The sequence below is a fragment of the Garra rufa genome, chromosome 8, assembly GCF_049309525.1.
Source record: "Garra rufa chromosome 8, GarRuf1.0, whole genome shotgun sequence".
Taxonomy (NCBI): Eukaryota; Metazoa; Chordata; class Actinopteri; order Cypriniformes; family Cyprinidae; genus Garra; species Garra rufa.
The window spans coordinates 51,605,305-51,624,824 of record NC_133368.1 but is presented as its reverse complement, the minus strand read 5'-3'; the positions used below and the strand labels follow the sequence as shown (position 1 = coordinate 51,624,824).

Below are 19,520 nucleotides of genomic sequence, written 5' to 3'. Positions count from 1 at the left end.
GTTACAGGAAGAGCAGATGTTTCTCCTGTAAGTGGTTCAGACGTACAGTATGTGTTGTCCGTTTCTCTCAAGCAGAGCTGAGCTCTCTGTGGTTTGTGATTCAGAAACTGACATGCTTGGTTTTGTCTCATTGCTCACCGAACAGCGGCAAACACCCGGAGCAAGCGCTAAAAGACCCAAGGTACGGCGGCATGAGCTCATCTGACAGCGTTCTCCTGAAAAGTCGTCCTCATGTGCTTGAGTTCTGCATGATGCTCGTTTTTGGTTTAGGATCAGAGCGTCGTTGTGTTCTTATGTTTGCATGGGTTTTTCAGTTTGATCCGTGTGTTCAGGGTTTGGTCATGCGCTGCTGCACGTGTGTTTGTCAAACTCAGTGACTCTGTGTAACTTCACTCATGCTCTTCGCCAGAACGCAAAGGTAAAGTTAGTTCGGAGCCTGGCCGTTTGTGAAGATCCCTGTCCTTCCACCATTACCACACAGCTGCCTCAAGATCAGCAGGTAAACGTGCTTTAGATCACTCCATCAACTGATTTCACTGAGTAATATTAAGAGAGGATGCAGTTGTGTTTCAGTCGTCCTGCTGACGAATAGATTAATATCTTCTTATAATATGTCTATTAGGGATGCAACGAAATAAAAATTCTTGGTTGAAGCCGAACACGTTTTTTTTGTTTTCCCCCATGTATTTTGCCATTTTTTTTTTTCACCATTGCATACATTAAATAGCCAATATTTGCTTTTTACAGCTTTTCAAAGAAAAAAATCAATTACAAAACATAAATTTAAAAATATTTACTTAACATTATAGTCATTGTAGACATTATAGCCTACCAACAAAGCAAATTTAACTTAAAATCAATAATAAGTTAGCAAATAATATTCTTTGGCCATTTTTAGGACCCCCTTCTTGAATCAGGCATGTGTTTTTAATGAACAAATAAATGCAGCCTTGCTGAGCAAAGGAGAATGTTAGAATAAATGTTTTAATAGAGCTGTTGGAATCAGTGTTGGGGAAAGGTGCTTTTAAAAGTAATGCGTTACGATATTGAGTTACTCCCTAAAAAAGTAACTGATTACATTACTTAGTTACTTTTTATGGAAAGTAGTGCGTTACAATATTGAGTTACTCCTTTAAAAAAAGTAACTGATTACGTTACTTAGTTACTTTTTATGAAAAGTAATGCGTTACAATCTTGAGTTACTCCCTAAAAAAGTAACTGATTATGTTACTTACTTTTTATAGAAAGTAATGCGTTACAATATTAAGTTACTCCCTAAAAAAGTAACCGATTACGTTACATAGTTACTTTTTATAGAAAGTAATGCGTTACAATATTGAGTTACTCCCTAAAAGTAACTGATTACATTACTTAGTTACTTTTTATAGAAAGTAATGCGTTACAATATTGAGTTACTCCCTAAAAGTAACTGATTACGTTACATAGTTACTTTTTATAGAAAGTAATGCGTTACAATATTGAGTTACTCCCTAAAAGTAACTGATTACGTTACATAGTTACTTTTTATAGAAAGTAATGCGTTACAATATTGAGTTACTCCCTAAAAGTAACTGATTACGTTACTTAGTTACTTTTTATAGAAAGTAATGCGTTACAATATTAAGTTACTCCCTAAAAAAGTTACCGATTACGTTACATAGTTACTTTTTATAGAAAGTAATGTTACAATATTGAGTTACTCCTTTAAAAAAAGTAACTGATTACGTTACTTGGTTACTTTTTATAGAAAGTAATGCATTACAATATTGAGTTACTCCCTAAAAGTAACTGATTACGTTACTTAGTTACTTTTTATGAAAAGTAATGCGTTACAATATTGAGTTACTCCCTAAAAAAGTAACTGATTACGTTACTTAGTTACTTTTTATGAAAAGTAATGCGTTACAATATTGAGTTACTCCCTAAAATTAACTGATTACGTTACATAGTTACTTTTTATAGAAAGTAATGTTACAATATTGAGTTACTCCCTAAAATTAACTGATTACGTTACATAGTTACTTTTTATGGAAAGTAATGTTACAATATTGAGTTACTCCCTAAAAGTAACTGATTACGTTACATAGTTACTTTTTATGGAAAGTAATGTTACAATATTGAGTTACTCCCTAAAATTAACTGATTACGTTACATAGTTACTTTTTATGGAAAGTAATGTTACAATATTGAGTTACTCCCTAAAATTAACTGATTACGTTACATAGTTACTTTTTATGGAAAGTAATGTTACAATATTGAGTTACTCCCTAAAAGTAACTGATTACGTTACATAGTTACTTTTTATAGAAAGTAATGTTACAATATTGAGTTACTCCCTAAAATTAACTGATTACGTTACATAGTTACTTTTTATGGAAAGTAATGTTACAATATTGAGTTACTCCTTTAAAAAAAGTAACTGATTACGTTACTTGGTTACTTTTTATAGAAAGTAATGCATTACAATATTGAGTTACTCCCTAAAAGTAACTGATTACGTTACTTAGTTACTTTTTATGAAAAGTAATGCGTTACAATATTGAGTTACTCCCTAAAAAAGTAACTGATTACGTTACTTAGTTACTTTTTATGAAAAGTAATGCGTTACAATATTGAGTTACTCCCTAAAATTAACTGATTACGTTACATAGTTACTTTTTATAGAAAGTAATGTTACAATATTGAGTTACTCCCTAAAATTAACTGATTACGTTACATAGTTACTTTTTATGGAAAGTAATGTTACAATATTGAGTTACTCCCTAAAAGTAACTGATTACGTTACATAGTTACTTTTTATGGAAAGTAATGTTACAATATTGAGTTACTCCCTAAAAGTAACTGATTACGTTACATAGTTACTTTTTATAGAAAGTAATGTTACAATATTGAGTTACTCCCTAAAAGTAACTGATTACGTTACATAGTTACTTTTTATGGAAAGTAATGTTACAATATTGAGTTACTCCCTAAAAGTAACTGATTACGTTACATAGTTACTTTTTATAGAAAGTAATGTTACAATATTGAGTTACTCCCTAAAATTAACTGATTACGTTACTTAGTTACTTTTTATGGAAAGTAATGCGTTACAATATTGAGTTACTCCCTAAAAAAGTAACTGATTATGTTACTTAGTTACTTTTTATGGAAAGTAGTGCGTTACAATATTGAGTTACTCCCTAAAAAAAGTAACTGATTATGTTACTTAGTTACTTTTTATGGAAAGTAGTGCGTTACAATATTGAGTTACTCCCTAAAAAAGTAACTGATTACATTACTTAGTTACTTTTTATAGAAAGTAATGCGTTACAATATTGAGTTACTCCCTAAAAAAAGTAACTGATTACGTTACTTAGTTACTTTTTATAGAAAGTAATGCGTTACAATATTGAGTTACTCCCTAAAAAAAGTTACTAATTACGTTACTTAGTTACTTTTTATGGAAAGTAATGCAAAAGTAATGCATTATGTTACTTTTGTGTTACTTTTAAATCTGGGCAGGGCTTGCTTGTTTGTTTTTAATATAAAAAGTTGTATTTTTGTCAAATGTAAAAGCCTTTTGACAGCAAAAGCCTCAGGCTTAGAGAAAAGTAAATCTCCGTCTGTACAGTAGACCGCAGAAGAAAAAAGTCAACTCTTTAGCAATAAAAAAAGTAAAACAAATGTTAGATTATCTTGAGTCAATTTTGTTTATTAGTATGGATGAATTGGATCATCGAAGGTCGGCAGCAAAGACATCGGTTCATAAAATGGGATTAAATACATAAGGGATGTTTGTATTATTGAACATATTTAATTATTGCAGGTTTGTGTTGAATTTCAGTGTTTCTTTAGTGAGTGAGATGAATTAATGCATGTTCACATTTATTCTAGAACTAAAATAACATCTTACTCTTGATTTCTCTCAACATGGAGACAGGAGAGCTTTTAATCAATAAATGAGGGGGAAAGTAATTAGTTATTAGTCATTTATTTAAAAAAGTAACTCATATTTTCTTGTGAATTAACAAGTAATGCATTACTTTACTAGTTACTTGGAAAAAGTAATATTATTCGGTGCATCCCTGATGTCTATAGAAGGTCTTCTTAAGTGTGTAATGCATAATAGATCCGGTGATGAAAGGGCACACAAGCTGTGATAGCGACAGATGAATGTTTTCTGATTGGCTGGTTTGGTTGTTTATGTCGTATTACACAACGCTTTAGTTTTCAGTGTGGAAGAGTGTTTTTGGACAGAAAGGAAATGTCAATGTGGTCGTTTGTAGAGGATTGTGAAGGTGTTTCTGTTTTCTCTTACAGTACTGCAAAAAATGTTTTTCTTACTTAGGTTTTTTGTCTTGTTTCCAGCTAAAATATGTAAAAATTCTTAAATCATGAAAGATTTTCTAGACGAGTAAAAATGTTGTTTTCAGAAAAAAACAAGTCAAAAGTGCATTTTTGATGGGAACAAGCAAAAAAATCTGCCAATGGGTTAAGAAAAATAATCTAATTTTCTGCTTGAAATAAGATTATTTTTCTGACCCCATTGGCAGATTATTTTGCTTGTTCTAAGCAAAAACTCACTTAATTTTGACTTCTTTTTTCTGAAAACAAGACTATTTTTACTTATATAAAAAATCCTTCTTGATTTAATAATTTTTGGATATTTTGGCTGGAAACAAGACAAAAGATCTGAGTAAGAAAAGCATTTTTTGCAGTGAGTTCTGCTAGTTTTCTTTGTTATTAATCACAGAATAAAGGCTGATTAGTTAGTTTTAGGAGAGTTGGAGGTTTATTCATCCAAATCGTGATCTGTCCAAACTGAAGATTTCTTTTTTTTTTTCTTACTGTACACAAACTACTGATGCATTTATGGTGTTCTGACATTAAACTAATTTAAATGTGACCCTGAACCACAAAACCAATCATAAGGGTCAATATTTTGAAATTAAATAAGCTTTCTATTGGTGCATGGGTTGTTAGGATAGGATGATATTTGGTTGGAATGAAACTAAATGAAATGGAATGAAAATCTAAAATCTGAGGGTGCAAGAAAATCAAAATATTGAGAAAATCGCCTTTAAAGTTGTCCAAATTAAGTTCTTAGCAATGCATATTACTAATTAAAAATTTCTTTTTGATATATTTATGGTAGGAAATTTACAAATATCTTCATGGGACATGATATTAATATTCTAATGATTTTTGGCATAAAAGAAAAATTGATAATTTTGACCCATACAATGTATTACAAATATACCTATTGCTACTTAAGAGTGGTTTTGTGCTCCAGGGTCACAAATATTACAATTAAACATACTACTAATTAAACAATCTAATCCAAACTCATTTATTTAGTCTTTTTCTTGTCTGTATTGTTGTTTGATTAGTATGGCATTAAACATAACAATTTAAATTGATACAACTTATCAGATCTCAGTTCCATTGTGGGTGGTTTTATTAAAAATATGATTGCAGTTGTTAGTATAAACACACAAAAATCTAATTGAAGTGTACATTTTCATTGAAATGTTGACTTACTGTCAAGCTCCATTAGCTCTGTTTGTTTTTATCCGCAGGATGGAGATCATATTAAACTCTCGCAGACGTTTGACAAAGAAGAGTCGCCTCTTACTGCGTACGAGGATGAGGAAAGTGCCAACAAACTGGAGAAAATGCCACGCAAGATGCTGTCCAGAGGTGAGTGAGTTGCTGAGTGGTGTGAGGATGTTTCAGAGAGAGGCGTGTGGTTAACATGTCCATCTGTCTGCAGATTCCAGTCAGGAATACAAGGACTCCACTGGCATCGATCTGCACGGCTTCCTGGTGAACACACTCAAGAACAACCCCAGGTGACTCACTCAGGCTTGACCTCAGACAAACACTCCTATCATTAGACCTCCAGAGGAGGATCATGCATTATTTGTGGTGGAAACTTCTGGTTATATTAGTATATTCATTCTGTCTGAGCGCTGGGAAGCGATGGCTAACTGTAGCTGTTCTTCATCAGGGACCGAATGATGCTGCTGAAGCTGGAGCAGGACATCCTGGACTTCATCAGTAACATCGAGTAAGTCCTTCATCACAGAAATCACCTTTATTTTTTCCCCAAGTTCTCTTTTGTCCATTTTAGATTTTCTGGAGTTTTTTTCTGCTTTAATTTTCCCGGATAACTTTTCAATTAAATTGAACTAAAACTGAGTTTTAGTCACCAAGAAGCACATCTAAGTCATTTAAATAATCATGAATAGAATACAGTTTATTAAACGTTTAACATGAATTACATTTTAGGGCCCTATGAAATTCATTTTGTATTCCCAAATTCCTTTTTTTCCATTTTAATGGTTTAATTCAATTTGAATCATCAAAAGGTATGTGTAATTAATCGAAATAATGAAACTTGTACAGTTTAACATCAATTTATTAAAAATGTAACACTTTTTGACATTTTAAAACCCTATGAAATTCGATTTTAATGGTTTAATTCAATTTGAATCATCAAAAGCCGTGTGCAATTAATTGAAATAATGAAACTGTACAGTTTAACAACAATTTATTAAACATTTAACACTTGTTGACATTTTAGGGCCCTATGAAATTCATTTTATTTTTATATTTATTATTTCTTTTTATTATCCTTTTTTTCCCAATTTAATGGTTTTATTCTGTTTTAATTTTTTATTACATTTTAATAATTGAAAAGCGTATGTAATTAATTGAAATACTGAAACTTGTACAGTTTAACATCAGTTTATTAAAAATGTAACACTTTTTGACATTTTATGGTCTTATGAAATTCATTTTATTTTCCCAAATTCCTTTTTTTTTCCATTTTAATGGTTTTATTCAATTTGAATGGTTTAATTAAATTTAATAATCAAAAAGTGTGTATAATTAATTGAAATAATGAAACGTACACAATATAACATCATTTTATTAAAAATGTAACACTTTTTGACATTTAAGAGCCCTATGAAATTAATTTTATTTTCCCAAATTCCATTTTTTTTCCAATTTTACAGGTTTAATTAAATCTAATAATCAAAAGGTGTATATAATTAATTGAAATAATGACACTTGTACAGTTTAACATCAATTCATTTAAAATGTAACACTTTTAGGGCTCTATGAAAATTTTTTTTATCTTCCCAAATTAATTTTTTTTTTCACCAATTTTAATGGTTTTATTAAATTGTAATGTTTAAATAAATTGTAATAATAAAAAAATGCGTATAATTAATTGAATTAATAAAACCGTACAGTTTAAAAACTATTACAAATTTAACACTTTTTGACATTTTAGGGCCCTATGAAATTCATTTTATTTATTCTCAAATTCCATTTTGTTTTCCCAAATTCAATTTTTTTCCATTTTATTATTTTAATATTTCCACATTTTGAATGATTTAATTTAATCAAAAGGTGTACATAATAAATTGAAATAATGACACTTGTACAGTTTAACATCAATTTATTTAAAATGTAACACTTTTAGGGCTTTTTATTTTCCCAAATTCCATTTTTTTACCCATTTTAATGGTTTTATTAAATTGTAATGGTTTAAAAAAAATGTATTAATCAAAAAACGTGTATAATTAATTGAAATAATAAAACAGTTTAAAAACTATTACAAATGTAACACTTTTTGACATTTTAGGGCCCTATGAAATTTTATTTTTTCCCAAATTGCATTTTGTTTTCCCAAATTCTATTTTTTTTTCCATTTCCATATTTCCACATTTTGAATGTTTTAATTAAATGTAATGATCAAAAGGCATGTCAAATCAGTTGAATTCAAAAACCTCTAACAGTTATTGATTTCTTGATGTGTTTTTGGTTTGTTCAGGAGTCAGAGGAGGAGGTTTCCGCCCATGACCTCCTATCACCGAATGCTCCTGCACAGAGTCGCTGCTTACTTCGGCTTAGACCACAACGTCGACCAGTCCGGCAAATGTGTCATCGTCAACAAAACCAGCAATACACGAATGTGAGTGACCTCCGACTGCTAGCGTAGAGCGCGAGACGACCGTAGGCGAACATTTAGCATGTGATCCCTTTGAAATGAGTTTTTCGGGAGAAGCGTAATTATGAGGGATTTGCATCTGTGCGACGGCCGTAAACGTCTCCTGGAGCGTTTCTCATTTTGATTTCTCTCTCCGTTCGTGCCCAGACCAGATCAGAGGTTTTCCGAACACATCAAAGACGACAAGACGGACGATTTCCAGAAGCGCTACATCTTAAAAAGGGACAACTCCAGCATCGACAAAGACGACAGCGGGGTAGGTGGAGATCTGCTAATGAAGCCATCAAACCGGCCGTTAGCTCGCATAGTAACGGCATAATGTGATGCGAGACCGCATTTAGAGTTCAAAGAGTGCTCTGTGTTTCAGATGCGCATGAAACTGAAGGATGACAGGAGGAGCAAGTCCATCGAGGAGCGGGAGGAGGAATATCAGAGAGCAAGAGACAGGATCTTTGCTGATGTGAGATACGTTACAACTATATGATCCTGTGCTTATGGCTGTTTGACATGAAAATAAACAACATTGAATCTCTTTTGCAGGGTTTAGACACCTTCCCGCTGGATAGAAGGTGAGTGTGAGAAATCAAGTCACATCTATTTCTATAGTGCTTTATACAGCGCTGATCATTTCAAAGCAGCTTCACAGAGATAAACAAGAAAATAACAGAATCAGTGATGCAGACTTCATCCACTATGAGACTCATTCTAATTCAAACTCTAGCTCTAAAAAGACTATTAATCTAAATTACTATTGAGCTTCAGCAAAGTATAATGTCAGCAACACCATGGTCATGGGTTCGAATCCCAGGGAATGCATAAAGTGAAAAAATGAAAGCTTCTGTCAAATGCATAAATGTTTAGTGAGGGTCATTTTCATGCACTGAACTGGCCCAGATCATGGTGTTAGTAGCAACAAGGTTCTGGGTTCGATTCCCTGGGAATGCATGAACTGAAAAATGGAACTGGCTTTGTGTTAAAGCTTCTGCCAAATACATAAATGTTTAGTGAGGGGCGTTTAATGCACTACACTAGCCCAGATCATGGGCTTAGTTACTCCATGGTTGTAGGTTTGAATCCTAGGAAAGGCATGAACTGAATTTTTTTTTTTGCAGAAGTTGCTTTGGATTAAAGCTTCTGTCAAATGCTTAAATGTTTAGTGAGGGTCGTTTTCATGCACTAAACTGGCCCAGATCATGGTCTTAGTAGCACTAAGGTTGTGGGTTCGAATCCCTGGGAATGCATAAACTAATTAAATGTGCACCTTGAAAACAATGTACATAACTGGTCACATGGGAGTAAATGGGTGGCATGTGAATAATTATTCCTGTTGCTCAAACAGTAGATCTCTAGCAACGCAAAGTCATGGGTTCAAATCCCAGGAAATGCATGAACTGAATGTTTGCAAAAGTTGCTTAGCATAAAAGCTTCTGTCAAATGCATAAATGTTTAGTGAGGGTCGTTTTCATGCACTGAACTGGCCCAGATCATGGTGTTAGTAACACCAAGGTTGTGGGTTCGAATCCCAGGGAATGCATGAACTGAAAAAATGGAAGTGGCTTTGGATAAAAGCTTTTGTCAAATGCATGCATTTTTTATTAAGGGTAATTTTCATGCACTAAACTGCTGCAGGTTGTAGGTTTCGATACCCTGGGAATGCATGAACTGATTAAATGAGCATCTCAAATGCAATTAAAGTAGCTCTAGATAAAAGCATCTGCCAACTCCATAAAAGTAATAAGCGACATGTTTTCCAGGATTCAGGAGGACGAGGTGTGCAGCGACATCCAGCAGAGACGGCAGATCTTCAGGTGATTTTGAGCATCCATCGTAACCAATGAGTTGATTGTGAAACGAAGCTGTTGTTCTGAATCCGTCTGATGTTCCTCACGCAGGCTGAAAGACGGTCGGTCGGGGAACAGCCGCCAAAGCAGCTCAGAGAATGAGGCCAAGTATTCAGAGCCGCGGCCGTGGAGCAGCACCGATTCGGACAGCTCCAACCGCAACCTGAAGCCTGCCATGACCAAAGCCAGCAGCTTCAGCGGGATCCCGGTCCTGATCCGCGGAGACAGTTCCAGCAGCAGCAAGAGCGTAGGACGGCTCTCAAAAACAGGTGAGGGACAGATTTATCTGATTGCTGACATACTCTTCCTCTGCTTTTCTTCTCATACAGTCTCTGTTCTTACAATAACAGCATGATTTATGTAGCGACTCATCTGTGTCTCACTGCATGCTCTGAATTCTCTGTCAACTTTATTAACACTGTTTAGTCCTCGGAATTCATTGGTGATCGTTATGCATTAATATCATTAAATCAATCATTAAATCGTTAAAATGCAATAAAAATAGTCATATTGTAAAAAAATATATTATTTTGGAAAATTTGATCACTACCATTCAAAACTTCAAGGTCAGTAGCATAAAGAAAAGAAGGAATATTTTTATTCATTATGGATGCATTAAAGTGATCTATTTCAAATAAATGCTGCTCTTTTAAACTTTCTATTCATCTGTGAATCCTGACAAATAAAATGTATTGTGGTTTCCACAAAAATATTGTGCAGCACAACTGTTTTTAACATTGATAATGTTTTTTGAGCAGCAAATCAGTATATTAGAATGATTTCTGAAGGATCATGTGACACTGAAGACTGCAGTAATGATGCTGAAAATTCAGCTTTGATCACAGCTATATAAATTATGTTTTACAATATATTCACATAGAAAACAGTTATTGTAAAACTAATAATATTTTACTATTTTACAGCATTTTTAAATAAATAAATGCATCCTTTGTGAGCTTGTTTCAGAAACATGAAAAATCTTGCTGACCAGTAATGTGTGTAGTTTTCACATAAACTGCTGTCAGTATGACCTTTGACATGTAAACACATATTTTTAGTTTCAAAGAGAGAAAAACATCCTTAATTTGAGAGAGGAAGAAACACATCAATGGCGAAATGAAGCGAGACACTAATCAGAAATTAATTAACATGTCATTCTCAGCTAATACAATTATTCTCTTCTTCCATTGCTTCGGTCCCTGAGGTAATTAGAAATGAAATTGAATTGAGCATCTTGTTGAAATTTGTCTGACCTTCTATATTCTGGAGTGTTTTAATATCCGTGGCGCTGCAGTCCGCTGACGATCCCCAATGAATCTGCTCTTCTTCTTCTGTCTGCTTGTTGAGGCTGATGTGCTTGTTCCTCTCTAGGTTCTGACTCTTGTAGTAGCGTAGGTTCATCCACGGGTTCGCTCTCTCGATCCCAGCCTGCTCCAGCCGCCGCGGCTCTAACGCAGCCCGTGGCCTTCCCCGCCGTCAGCGCTAGCGGCGCCGCTTCCTATGAGCCGCCGGTGTCCGCGGCTAGCGCTAGCTACTATCTGCTTCCGCTGGATGCCGCAGGGATACCGTCCGGGAGTGTCCTGGTCAATCCGCACACAGGTTGGTGAACGCTGACGCCGATTCCTCTCGCATGCACGATTCACGTCCTCCACTAACCCTGATCTTAACCCTGCCACGCTCACACTGACACTTCATGCTGGATGATATTGCAATATTTGCTGGTTTATCCTGAAGGCGTTTTAGTTTAATTTGCCATTGTCATTCATGCTTTTAAAAAAAAAGTCATCACAGATGTTGTGGTTGCCAGATATCAAGAGCTTAAATCCTCCAATCAGAGCTTTTCTCTTAAACAGACACATTTCCTACCCAATAGTTTACTTAATCTTCCCAACCTGGCAACCATTAGAAACACAGACAAAAACGTACATTTATGTTCAGCGATCTTTGAGATGTAATCTACTTGAATAATAGTGTGTTACTTTCTTCCACATGTACGCCTGCACTGTTTCATTATGTCACAGACTGATGTTTCATAAACACTCTGCTTCTCATAGTCATGCACAATATTTTCCCGCCGATTATATATACTGAAATGTTTCATTTTCATTTGTTATTTGCAATATCTTGCATTGGAATCAAGCCTCCACCACCTTCTATGATTGCGGTTGCCAGATGTCAAGAGCTTAAATCTCCTATTCAGAGGTTTTCTCTTAAATGGACACAAGTTCTACCCAATAGTTGACTTAATCTTCCCAACCTGGCAACCATTAAAAACACAGACAAAAATGTATAATTAAGTTCAGCGATCTTTATTGAGATATAATCCACTTAAATAATAGTGTATTACTTTCTTCCACATGGACGCTTGCGCTGTTTACTGTGTCGCTCAGACTGCTTAATAAACACTCTGCTTCTCTGAATTTATTGAGCATAATCATTTATATGTCCTAAAATGTTTAATTTTCATTTGCGTTGTCTTGCATTGGAATCAAACATCTACTTTTATGGTTGTGGTTGCCAGATTTCAAGAGCTCAAATCCCCCATTAAGAGCTTTTCTCTTAAATGAACACAATTTCTACCCAGTATTTTACTTAATATTCCCAACCTGGCAACCATTGAAACACTGACAAAAATACTTTTAAGTTCTGTGGTCTCTACTGAGATATTCTACTCAAATAATAGCGTATTACAGCCAGTCTGTTTCTTTCAAATGGATGCTTTCGCTGTTTCTTGTGTCACTCAGACTGATGTTTCATAAACACTCATGCTGTATGCAAGATTTCTGCTTCTCTAGGTTTATTACGCATAATCGTGTGTGATATTTGCCTACTGATTATATATCCTAAAATGTTTAATTTTTCATTTGCCTTTTTGCGTAATAACCCTCCACAAGCTTTTATGGTTATGGTTGCCAGATCTCAAGAGCCTAAATCCCCCTTTTAGAGCTTTTCTCTTAAATGGACATTTTTTTGTACCCAAAAGTTCACTCAAGCTTCCCAACCTGGCAACCATTAAAAACACTGACAAAAATGTATGTTTCTGTTGAGATATTCATGATTTCTGCTGCTCTCAATTTTTTTAGGCAAAATCATGTGTGATATTTGCCCACTGATTATATATCCTAAAATGTTTAATTTTCATGTTGCCATTTTGCAAAATCAGCCTCCACAAGCTTTTATGGTTTCGGTTGCCAGATGTCAATAGCTTAAATCCCCCAATCAGAACTTTTCTCTTAAATCATTACATTTTTGTCCTTTGGTTTACTTAATCTTCATGACCTGGCAACCCTTTGCACACTTACTCTGCATTACAGAAAAGACACTGATGGGCTGAAAACAACGGCAAACATGTCAGTTTAAGTTTAGCATTCTGTATTGAGAGATTCCACTCAAAAAATGGTGTAATATAGCCAGTCATGATAGGCAATAGCAAACCATTATTGTTCAGTGTTGGTCTGAATGCATCAGTGTGCTGCTGGGAAACTCACGATGAAGCCGTTGTTGTGTGTCCAGATTCAGACGGACGTGTGAAATATTGCGTCTCATTGGAGAGGTGTGTTTAAATATGCATGCGGCTGCTGGGGCGGCTCTAATGCGTTTACAGCAGGCGGCGCGGCTGTGTAATTGCTTATTGACCTCTTTTAAGGAGTTTGCAAATGAGACATTTCTCTCTTCTATCAAGGCCTCTGGGATGTGTTTTTGTGTTCTGGAGCTCAATGAGGCTGTTTGTAAGACCAAACCGTCTCCTGTGCTCTATTTGTCATCATTTACAGGCTTATTTTTAGACTTCCTCTCAGGTTTTACCTCAATTACACCATTGTTCGTAATGCAGTGCTGTTCATCTTTCTCAGCGTGAACCGATAAACCAGTCCTGGAAATTATTTTCAGAGTAGCTTTACAGGAAATCAAGAGGTTAATGTTAATAATATCTTATCTTATCTTATCTTATAGTCGCGTTTAGTGGATCAGAGCTGGATGATTATATAGTTCAGATTTTGCAAAGATATAAATAATCACACAGCTGAGATCTGCTGTATATTGGAGTAACGCTACACAGAAATGATGGTTCACTCACACAAAATTAATTTAACTTTTTTTTTAATTAAACAGTGGTTTATTGAACAGATTTGTTTTTAAATAAATTCAATTATAATGATGAGTCTGTCTCAGCTAATGCTGTAAACTATATAGATTACTTGCATATTACTATAATATTAAAGGTTAAAATAACAAAGGCTATTTATTTATTTTTAGAATCAACACTCTAAAGGAGTTTTTACATTAAATTCTAATTATAAAATGTATTTTGTCATTTTTGTTTTCTTAAACAGTAGAGAACATCAAACCAATAAGGCAGTACAGGTTTACTATAGTAAAAGTGTGGTATACTTTGCAATGCATGTGGTTCACTTCATTTTGGCCATTTTTTATTAATACATTTATTATTTATGTTTTTTAGAATTTGAAAGGTAAAACATTGTTTGATAAGTGAGATCTCTGTTTTAAAGGCAGTCCTTAAAAAAATCAAAAAAGTAGTGCTTAAAGTCCTGGGAAAAAAAAAAAAAAAAAAAAAATATATATATATATATATATATAGCTAGGAAATAATATAGAGTTTTCTCAATTTAGTAAATTATTGATAATTATCATTATTGCTGCAATTATCAGTAATGCTACAAATAATCAAATTTGAGCAAATAAAAATTAAGAAAATGAAGTGCTTAGTTTGTCAGATATCATATATTGAAATATCAAAATATTCAGTGATTATATTGCTGTAGATTGAAATATAAATAGTTTTTCTGTTCTAGCAAATTAAACAAATTAGTGTGTGTATCAGTTATATAGAGGGTTGCCAGGTTTTCACAACAAAACCCACCCAATTGCTAATCAAAAGAAGTAGCCCAATCGTGTTTCGAGGGGGGTCCTCCGGTAAAAATTGTGTTCCAGGGTGGGGTTCCTCTGGTCAAATTAGCATTCCAGGGGCTAAATATTACATTATTGGGGTTGGACATGACAAACAACCCGCGACAACAGTATAAAAGTAGCCCGATTCCGCGGTAAAACCACAGACTTGTCAACAGTGGTGATAAATCTGATATCAGTTCTGATAGGAGCCTGTACTGATCTACAATCCTCTTGACTGATCGCAGGTCAGCCGTTTCTGAATCCTGACGGCAGCGCTGTCGTCTACAACCCCAGCGTCAACTCACAGGTCTCCAGATGTCAATCATCTGTAGCTCCGCCTCCAGCCGCCCACCCCCAGCACCAGCCCACCAATCACGTCATGCCACAGGTGAGTTTAGCGGCTCCGATGTCACTCGAGTATTTGATGCTCGTCCTGACGGATCGTTATTTAAAGACGGATCGATCTTCTAGCGCTCAGGTCTTGAGGACCACATTAATGTTCTTCTGATGACACTAGAGGATGATGATGATGGGAAATTAACTGAGTCTGTCAGGCCCTTCTACAACATGCTGTAAACTAACAGCTCCTTTTTCCATCCTGTACATCTGGAAGTAAATCCTGTATTTCCTGTGTGTGTGTTTCCTCTTCCTGCTGGGCGTCTTCAGCCACTCTGGTCTTGTCAGCCGTCGTCCGCTCTGGCCGTCCAGCACTCTCCGCTGTCTTACCTGCCGATGCTCACGGTGTCTCCTAACCAGACCTTCACTGTGGTACCTACAGCTCTCTTTCTACTTCCTGTCTGGCTCTGATCACTTCCTGTGTCATCGTTCTGCCCTCTGTTCGTTTGTGCTGTGTTTCTGACTCCCTCATCAGTCCACAATCCTCACTAAAGTCTGACGCACTGCAAAAAATGCTTTTCTTTCCATTTTTTTGACTTGTTTCCAGCCAAAATATCAAAAAATTCTTAAATCAAGAAGGATTTTCTAGACAAGTAAAAATAATTTTCTCATTTTCAGTAAAAACAAGTCAAAATTAAGTGCGTTTTTGCTTGAAACAAGCCAAATAATCAGCCAATGGGGTAAGAAAAATAATATTATTTCAAACAAATAAACAAGATTATTTTTCTTACCCCACTGCCAGATTATTTGGCTTGTTTCAAGCAAAAACGCACTTAATTTTGACTTGTTTTTACTGAAAATGAGAAAATTATTTTTACTTGTCTAGAAAATCCTTCTTGATTTAAGAATTTTTTGATATTTTGGCTGGAAACAAGTCAAAAAAATGGAAAGAAAAGCATTTTTTGCAGTGCACTGGAGGCCCATAGAGCAGCAATTTCCACTACTTTTTTCTCAGCTGAACCTCTTTGAGCTAAAATAAGTATTTTTTTATTAAAAAAATAAATAATTTAACATTATTATGATTGGTTGATTCCTCACTTTTTTAATTCAGTCATAAACCCTAATTTGGGAAGCACTGTTTGTTATATTGATGTGAGCAGTGGTGTATGAAGTAGCTGAAAGCCATACTTAAGTAAAAGTACAGGTATCTTACCAGAAAACATCAACGTTTAGAATATTACTTGAGTAAAAGTCTTAAAGTATGTGATATTTATTGTACTTGAGTACAAAAAGTTATTTTTTAAATCTTAAATGTACTTAAGGTATTGAAAGTAAAAGTACAAGTAAATGTCAAAAAAAATTGCTTATATCATCAAAGTCTGAGTTATGAGTTTATATTGCAATTATGACTTTATTTCTCACAATTGCAAGTTTATATCACCCAATTCGGAGAAAAAAAGTCAGAATTGCGAGATACAAACTCACATTTGTGAGGAAAAAAGTCAGATTTGTCAGGTACAAACTCGCAACGGCGAGAAAACAGAATTGTGAAATACAAACTCAAATTTGTGAAAATTATTTCTCACAATTGCAAGTTTATATCATCAATTTCTGAGGAAAAAAGTCAGAATTCTGCATTTATTTCTTGCAAATCTGACTTTATTTCTCCGAATTGGGTGATATAAACTTGCAATAAAGTTTATATCAGCCAATTCACAGAAAAAAGTCAAGATTAAGTTTGTATCACACAATTCTGGGGGGAAAAAAGTGAGAATTTCCTGAAAAGAAGTCAGATTTGTAAGATACAAACTGGAATTTGTGAGGAAAATTATTTCTCATGATTGTAAGTTTATATCATAAATTTCGGAGAAAAAAAAAAAAGTCAGAATTCTGTGGTTATTTCTCGCAATTGCAAGTTGCAGTCAGCCAATTCTTAAAAAAGGCCAAATTGAGTTTGTATCACGCAATTCTGGGGGAAAAAAGCCAAAATTTCCTGAAAAGAAGTCAGATTTGTTAGATACAAACTCACAATTGCAAGATACATTTGAGAGAAATTATTTCTCACAATTGCAAGTTTATATCATCAATTTTTAAGAAAATTTCGCCATTCTGAATTGAGCTTTTGTATCACCAATTCCCAATTCTGGGGAAAAAAAGCCAGAATTTCCTGAAAAGAAGTCAGAATTGCGAGATACAAACTTGCATTTGCAAAAAAAAAATCAAAAAGTGAGTTTTATGTCGCAACTCGAACTGTTTTCTGAGATAAAAAGTCAGAATTATGAGTTTGCTCACAAAAACCTCACGAAAATAAAGAGGTGAAAGAAAGAAAACTACATTTCAATGCAAATGCGAAAGGGAAAGGCATCATTTTTGTGAGCAAACACTTTCTAAATAGAACGCCATACTTCTGTGAAATAATTTTTTCCATAAAGTTTTGCAAAATTAAGAAAAAAAAACTTAATTGTGAGTTTACATCTTGCAATTCTGACTGAGATCCTGACTTCTGACCATTTTGTAGTAAGTAACGAAAATGCTACTAATATGTAGAAGTATACATTTGAATTAGGAAATATAATGGAGTAAAAGTAAAAGTAGTCTGAAAAATAAAAACTCTTAGTAGTATTATTACTTTGTTACTTGTTACGTTACACCACACGATGTGAGTTGGTCATTTGTTGTTTTTTTTTCAGTACTGCTTTTTTACTATTTCTTTCATTTAAAACACATTGACCTTGTCATGAAAATAGCGTTAGATGCTGGTATGATGATGAAAGTAAATAAAGGACAAGGACGCAGTATGTTGAGTATTTTAGGAGGCGTTCAAACCCATCAGCACTCAATAGGACGCACATCATGTGCTCTCATAACCTCATTTTCTTGACCTCCCTCAGCAGTAAACATCCCTTAATGACCAATTAAAAGACTAGGAGATGTTTTGAATAATTAATGCAGGAGCAGATGCTGGAATTAATATTCAATGAATAGAAAAGCATCTTGCCTCTTCTCATTTCTGACCACATCCGTACAGTAAGAGCATCATCTCAGTGTACAAGTGCACTAGATAGTGTGCAGACTGCTGTAGTGTGATGTCTCTTGTGTCAGCAGGATAATCTGAGCGCTCAGTTGGGTCACATGATGCTGGTGCAGTCGGGTTCGGGCGACGGACGTGACGCTCACGCGGCTGTTTATCCGCTCCAGAGCCCTGCGCCGCCGCATCAGAGCGGATACGTGATGCCCTCGCCGGGACAGACTGTGGCCAACCCCGCATTTCCTGCGCCGCCCGCATCCACCGTCAGCCAGCAGCAGCAGCAGGTGTGACACACAACACCTGCATTAACAAACACACCTCAAATCATGTTTTAAACTGGACACGTCTGCCGTTGTTTGGGGCTGTCCCAATACACACACTCGTGATCTTGAACACACCTGCCTTTCTTTCTTAGATTTTCTTAGATTTTTTTGTCTTGTTTCCAGCCAAAATATCTAAAAATTCTTAAGGGGAGACACACGCGTTGTTTTTTCATGCACCTGTCAAGGTTGAGATTTTGGCCTTGTTTGTTTTTCATAGTGTTTTTTCAGACTAGTGGAAGGAAAACATAAACATTAAACACTATTGAGTGTTTTTTTTTATTGCACTTTATCTATTTGTGTCAATAGATTTCAATTACAATCCAGATTTCTAAAGGCCAAGAGTTTTTTCTGCTACACTGAGCCATAAATCTCCACTTCAGCAGCACTTACACACACCACACTTTACATTTGTGTTCCTGTCTATATCCTGAAGATTATTACAGAGGGATTTGTTTGTATATAATTTGATTGATTTTATACATTTTATTCCCCAAAATGGAAAAAAAATGTTGTTTCCTGTCAGTTTTTTCTGAATTTTGGAGTGAGAAAATGAGAGACCCAAAATCTCCTCTGTAAAAACATTTGACTCTAATATGTCAAAAGAAATTAAACAAGAATTTTGAAAAGGCCTTCATCCAGTGTTCAGATTTTTTTTTGTACTAGAAATGTATGCAAATTAGCGCATATTTCATTAAATAATGGATCATTTGCATATTTAAACCTAACATTTTAGAAAACTTGTAATACAAAAAATGTTTGCAATTATTAATGTAATCAATCAACTGTGTAAGTAAGGTCATAACTATTAGTTCATTTTTTACCCTAATCACCTGCATTGTCGCACCTTAAATCAAGAAGGATTTTCTAGACAAGTAAAAATAATTTTCTTTACCCCAATGGCAGATTATTTAGCTTGTTCTAAGCAAAAAATCACTTCAATTCTTCTGAAAACAAGAAAATAATTTTTACTTGACTAGAAAATCCTTCTTGTTTTAAATTTTTTAATATATTTTGGCTAGAAACAAGACAGAAAATCTAAGTAAGAAAAGTATTTTTGCAGTGAAATGCATGATGCATTT

At 34.5% G+C, this 19,520-nt stretch overlaps 1 protein-coding gene across 1 annotated transcript in view; it reads left to right on the top strand.

Annotated features, from left to right (window-relative positions):
- The window catches only part of LOC141340494 (R3H domain-containing protein 1-like), a 51,086-nt gene that overhangs the window by 9,933 nt on the left and 21,633 nt on the right, over positions 1-19,520 (top strand). Inside the window, exons 4-17 of the mRNA XM_073845485.1 lie at positions 146-181; positions 410-499; positions 5,562-5,682; positions 5,756-5,834; positions 5,993-6,052; positions 7,829-7,969; positions 8,153-8,261; positions 8,373-8,465; positions 8,546-8,574; positions 9,760-9,813; positions 9,898-10,115; positions 11,218-11,445; positions 15,000-15,142; positions 18,196-18,402. Of these exons, the coding sequence (XP_073701586.1) occupies positions 146-181; positions 410-499; positions 5,562-5,682; positions 5,756-5,834; positions 5,993-6,052; positions 7,829-7,969; positions 8,153-8,261; positions 8,373-8,465; positions 8,546-8,574; positions 9,760-9,813; positions 9,898-10,115; positions 11,218-11,445; positions 15,000-15,142; positions 18,196-18,402 (1,608 nt within the window). The remainder of the gene's footprint in view (positions 1-145; positions 182-409; positions 500-5,561; positions 5,683-5,755; positions 5,835-5,992; positions 6,053-7,828; positions 7,970-8,152; positions 8,262-8,372; positions 8,466-8,545; positions 8,575-9,759; positions 9,814-9,897; positions 10,116-11,217; positions 11,446-14,999; positions 15,143-18,195; positions 18,403-19,520) is intronic.